This window comes from Limulus polyphemus, unplaced genomic scaffold (genome assembly GCF_000517525.1).
Source record: "Limulus polyphemus unplaced genomic scaffold, Limulus_polyphemus-2.1.2 Scaffold1063, whole genome shotgun sequence".
NCBI classification, from domain to species: Eukaryota; Metazoa; Arthropoda; class Merostomata; order Xiphosura; family Limulidae; genus Limulus; species Limulus polyphemus.
The window spans coordinates 123141-129419 of NW_013666673.1; the positions used below are offsets into that span (position 1 = coordinate 123141).

Consider the following 6279-nt stretch of genomic DNA (forward strand, 5'->3'; position numbering starts at 1 on the left):
GAGCAGAACACAGATAGCCCATTGTGTAGCTTTGTGTTTAATTACAAACAAGCAAACAAACAAACTCACGAACAAAGTTCGTCCTCGTACCTTATGATAGGATCATGTGACGGCCTCACAGTGTCAGTTTGTTTCTGTAGTAAATTTTTTAAAAACATTTTTCGAGTTGAATTTGAACCACAGATCTCTCTCACACCAACTGAGCTAGTTCTTTTTAGTAAAGAACGTTTTAACAACTCAAACTACCACAACCGTAACGTTTTTTAATCATTAAGTAATTGTTATAATACTTTGACAAACAAATCAAATTAGTTCAGTAAAAAATATTTTTCGCAATAAGGTTCGCTAAATATCTATAAAACAGTGGAATGGTAACTGCCGTATAATAATATGACGAACATCAACACGATTATTTAATAGAAGCAAATAATAAAACGAATAATTACATTTAAGTAAAGAATCTGGATAATAATTAGGGAATAACTGGAAGGGGGTTACAGCCAATGGGTGTAAAAAATCAAAAGTTTTAGTCATCAGATTGATTGTCGCAAAAGCTATGGATCAACTCCTCAGCACAGTACCACATACCAGTCGATATTGAATAGCATTTTATGTTAGAAACAATGTATTGTTTTGTATGCACGATAGTTTGAAAGAAGGATGAATAGTTTACGGTATTCGTTGGATAGTGGGAAGCCAAGAGAGTTTAAACAGTTATGACTAGAGACATTTGATATGTTCTCTACTCTGTGTTACGAATATAAATAGTAGGATTAATTTCGGAAATACAAAAACTGCATCTGATCAATTTTCAGTCAAACGATGAAGATTCTGATAAAATACGTTTGGCTGAAAATGGACCGAATAAGTTTTGTTTGTCTTAGAATAAGTTAATTTTTTTTTCTGTTTTTTAATTTGAAACACTCGTGTTTTTTACTTTGTACGACAGCCAAAAAGATCAGAAAGTCGGCCAAATAAATCAATGACAATCAGTGTTAAACGAAACGTACGAATAATTTGGGTTTCAAATTTACAACATGATTGTTTTACAGGGTTTGATAAGGGTACATGTTAAATAATGTTCGAAATAAAATATTTGAATAAAATATCACCTAACTAAAAATTCAGAAACAGAAACACACCAAAACACCAAGATAATATGGCAGCACATCTGAAACATAATTCAAATAAGACTAACAAAAACATAACAGAACAATGTAAATTATTCAATGAGTAGCAGTTTCAAACCAATGATGGGCTAACTTACATATTCTCTGCCAACACCTACAAAATAGGAGCTTTGAGAGAATCTAGATCATGGAGGTTTTGTTAAATGCATTTTTAATTTTAATCTTTAATATATTGCATCATTGTATCGTAATAGCTGCAAAGTTAGTACATAAGAGAACATAACGCATAACAGAACAATATAAATTATTCAATAAGTAGCAGTTTCTCTACCAACACCTAAGCCTGACTGTCGGAAATTAAACTGACCAAATTATTTTGTCTTAAGTGTGATTGTAACAAACAAAATAATTTATTGTGAATGTTTAACTTTTTATAATTTTTTCTTGTGATTTTTTTTATACCAAAGGTTTTCTTTTTCACTTTTATATGTATTCCTGACAATATAATATATCAATGACAGTCCGCATATAAAGTCAAACTCACAGTACTTTGTTGATACAAAGATATTCTACTAACAGACCAACGGTTGAGACCGTCTTGATATAGTTCTTCCAAGTACTCATGTATTTACTTGATGGTCTAAATAATCAAATAATACAGTGTATCTAATACCAACTAAGTGTTTCGAATAAATCAAGTTTATTATATTTTGAATTAGTTCTGTTAATATTAGCTAATAAAGTTATTTGGATCCAAGTAAATTTATCTACACTTTTGAGTAAAAAGAAAAAAGAAAGTACTTAAGGATCTCCTTAACTATAGCTTATTAAAATGTTATCGATATGAATTCTGCAATAAAAACGAAAGTCACTTAAATTCGTGAAAAAACTAAGTGACTAATCGAGTTTTAAATATACTAAAAGTATTTTCAATTAGAGGTCGAAAAGTTGGGGTGAAGTATTACAACAATGGATGGACTTTTAAACATTTATTAATAAATTAATAAACATAATTTATTAACTATTTATATTTATATTTATATATTTTTTCGTAGAGCTCATAATAAAATTCAGGGAACTGCTATAATTTTCTAGAAATAAAAAGTAATTTAATGTCCAGTCATTTGTACAAGTGTATTGTGGAGGCAGAGGAATTCATGCCACATAACACTTTACTTATAATATTATCCTTATAACACTTGAATATAAACTGAATTTTAAACTAGGAGCTTTGGAAGAATCTAGATCATGGAGGTTTTATTATCACATTTTTTTTTTAATTTTCGACATATTGTGTCATTATATCGTAATAGCTGCAAAGTTAATACATAATTAATTCAACTTTTTATGTTAAGTTTGATTTTGATGGTACGATTATGCGAATAAACTATGAGCTCTTGAGCTTGAGTTCTACAATTAAAAGACCTTTGATGTTAACCTTTCTTGGTGAAACTACAGATATAAATAAAACCAATTAAAAACAAAAATCTATTTTTCAAAGTTACAGCAGTTCTTCTGTTTGTTATGTATGACGAATAAAATGTTTTTTAAGTTGTTTGCATTTTGACAGGTAAAATTCATAATGTTTTTCTCCTGCATATTTCATGAAGCTGTAACTAAATTTGTACATTAGAAATCATTGCCACAACAAGGAGCACTTATTAAGCTTCAGATTAATCACAAACTTTCAACCTTCATGATGTAAGGCGTGTTAAAAGAGCAGAAGGTTGCTCTTTGTATTGTTAGTAGCATCAAAACACTTCTAAACAGAATTCGAAATACTAGGGGGCGTCTATCAAATTAATTAAAGCATCTAAATGTATTAAGTCCTGTATAGTAGAAGTAGTGGAAAAATATATTAAAAATGATTTGAGAGAAGTTATAAAACGATTTTAAGGTCCCTTGGGTATTAAAAATGAAATCTTAAACAATGATGAAATGTTTAATTAGGTAGATCCCTGCTCCAACGATTTTTTTTTCGCTGACATAAAAGTCCAGTAATAAATTTCGGGAATTTATGTTTATTTATATAATCTGCTCACTCATATCATTATATATCAATAACCTTATGAATATGTTTGTGTCTATAAATATATGTAAGTTATTGATATATAACTTGTAGTGCTTAAAAGCAAGAATATTTCAATATAGTTTCTCTAAATGCCTAAACATAATATAAATAAAAATTAATTTTAATAATACAGCGTAATAAACTTTTGATTCTAATTTTAAAGCAGTCAGAATAAATTGTTGACATGAAGTGAAGCTAGAGTTAAAAAATAAGTAATCTAGCTTCGTGCCTACATTATACTAAGACTGAAATCTAAATGTGTAATTTAAAGTAAACTCCATATAATTAATGTGTCTAAAACTATTTCATTATTAGAACTCTTTTATTACTAAAAACCTTATTCATATTAAAGTTAGAATCTAAGATTATTTACAACTTTTAATTAATACATATTCTTTTTTTGCATATCTAGAATAAAATAGGTCAATAGCATTAATTGGATGTATTCCAAGATGTTCAGGCTATTGTCAACTGCGAGCTTCTTATTCGTCGAAACCTTTGTGTGGTTGAATCCGTCGATTAGTAGTGCTGTTTCTTCAGTATCAACTGTTATTCCTCTATCGGGTAAGTTTTCTCCCTCCTTTTTTTCATTCCTCGAGCTTCATAGTTATATGTTTAATGAAAGACATGCATTCTTATCATGGAATTTTGCATCACAGAAATATTTTCTAATTTCAAAAAAAAATTAAAAACGTGAATTCAAATAGCGTTCTTTTGAAAAAAGAATTCAATGTAATAGTAAAAGTAATAAAAATTAACCATTTTTTATGCATTTACATTCACTTTTATATATCATATTACAACATTAGCCGTGACACTCTCTTCCCAAGGGCCCTGTTACTTTCTCGCAGAAGCGAACGATTATATCACCTACATAGAATTTCTGTGAGGAACATTGGTAAAATAAAAGGCTCAGTTTGTTATTAAATTGATGGTTAAATGGAATCTTATCAATCTTCTGTCACGACAATAACCGTATTAACCAACAACACCAGTGTGCTGAAACAAAGATTTCTTTGACTCTATTTTATTTAACATAAAAAGTGGGAGTGTTGAGTACAAACGTAGTTTTTCATTTTCCATGACGTAAGATCATCATTCACTTAGTTTGAAACTGCCGATCTTTAGTGAAACTTTTTTGAAGCTAATTTATAGCAATTGCATGCAAGCTGTCGAAGCGAAATTGAATATTTTTAGTCTGTGAATCTTTACACAAGTCTCTTGATTAATCTAAACTGCAATTATTTAATCCAAAATATTTAAATGTGTATGAAAATATTTAAATTCACTTCTCGAGAATTTTTTTTGTGATACTCCAAAATGTAACACCAACAAAAATAGAGAGTAATTACTATTAATGTGCTATTATGATAGATTAAATTTATGTTTGTGTTTTGCTTGTAGAACTTCTTACTCTGTTTTCTTCAATATACAAAAGACACGTTGGATCAATAACACAGGCATGTGACGGTTTTATTGTCTTGAAATTTTTTACATGTTTTACTATAATTTCGGTACGCTGAATCCGAAAATGATGTCATTTTTCTCCATCATGTACAGATTTTTCACATGAAGGAGTATTGTTTTTAATTATTTAATTTAATTTGATTTAATTATGTTGATAGTTGCAAAACAGATAAAAACCAGTTGTATGATATAGAACTATTATTTTTAAATAATGCGTTGATTTTATTTTTTAAACAACTTTTAATTCTAACAACTTAAAGTGTTGGTTTTATAGAATTATTATTTTATTATTGTAACTGAAACCGAAAGAATTCGATCTTCTACTACAGTAGCATGCGCTGAACTAGTACTGAAAACGCATAGAAAGATAAGATCTGATCTCTGTAAGATTCGATGTTGTCAACCAAAGGTCATACACACCACAAGCTACAAATAATTTAATTCTAACTTAAAGTTTAACTTTGCTGAAACTATGGGAATAAGACTTTAATTAAAGGCTTCACTTTAATTAGTAACCTATAAATAGTTTAATTCAACTTTACCGAAGTGACAGGGGATATGGCTTTAAACAAACACCTTCAAGTTCGTAGGTAATTCAGCTTATCAAAATCAAAGTGGGCCAATAATAATAGACCACGTATAATTAAAGCTTTACGGACGCTTTATGCACATAGATTTCCCGTATCCTTTTACTTAGAAAGACTATTAATAACTTCTGATATAAGGTAAGCTAAATACGTAAATCATAATAAAAAGTGACTAATAGACTAATTACACAACTATATACAACAAACTTACTAAAAGTACATAATATTATAAATCAGTGCGAACCTTCGCTGACAACGGTATTTTCAGTCGTAACTCCAAATTAGGAGATTGGGTTAATTGTCAATAAATATACTAAACTAACAAAGCAGTATAGTCTTGATACGGGTTTGTTTGTTGTTAAGCACAAAGCTACACAATGGGCTATCTGCACTCTGCCCACCGTGGGTATCAGAACCAAATTTATAGCGTTATAAACCGTCAGACTTACCTTTGAAAACATTAATAATAATAGTGATAATAGCATTCAAAATTATTTTATGCTTTAAGAACAATAATATTAATGAAATTAACTTTAAAGAAAATTGTAGTATAAGTGAATATTGTTTATTATAGGACAAACTGTTATTCGCATGGTTACAACGCTTCATCAGGTATATCAACTTTTGACGGAGTATTTCTTTAAATTTTTTGAAAATAAAGTATGTTGGTACTTGAACTTAAGGTATTGATCAATGCATAGTAAACCTCGCGTTTGGTCTTCTGTTGTAACCCACCCAATCTAATCAACACTTACTATGTTTACTTAGCAGCTAACTTTTTATGTATTAGCCCTTCAGTCTGGTCAGAAGTTGTGTCAGTTTTGTTCCCTAATAAATCAGCGATAGGTTTACGTACCTACAACGCTAAATTCGGGGTTTGATCCCCGCGTTGGAAGGGGGTGCATGTAGCTCATTGTGTAGCTTTGCACTAAGAAAATAACAAGAACAACGCGTCAGTTTCTGTTTCTCACTAAGCTAATTTCTCCTGTTTCTCAAAAATATAAGTCATTAAAAGTAAAGGTTC

The 6279-nt window shown here is 29.5% G+C and overlaps 1 protein-coding gene across 3 annotated transcripts in view; it reads left to right on the top strand.

Annotated features, from left to right (window-relative positions):
* Positions 1 to 6279, top strand: part of LOC111086398 — a 75000-nt gene that overhangs the window by 48212 nt on the left and 20509 nt on the right. For all 3 annotated transcript variants that reach the window (XM_022389044.1, XM_022389045.1, XM_022389046.1), the window contains one exon: positions 3614 to 3765. In XM_022389044.1, the coding sequence (XP_022244752.1) occupies positions 3642 to 3765 (124 nt within the window). In that variant the 5' untranslated portion in view covers positions 3614 to 3641. The remainder of the gene's footprint in view (positions 1 to 3613; positions 3766 to 6279) is intronic.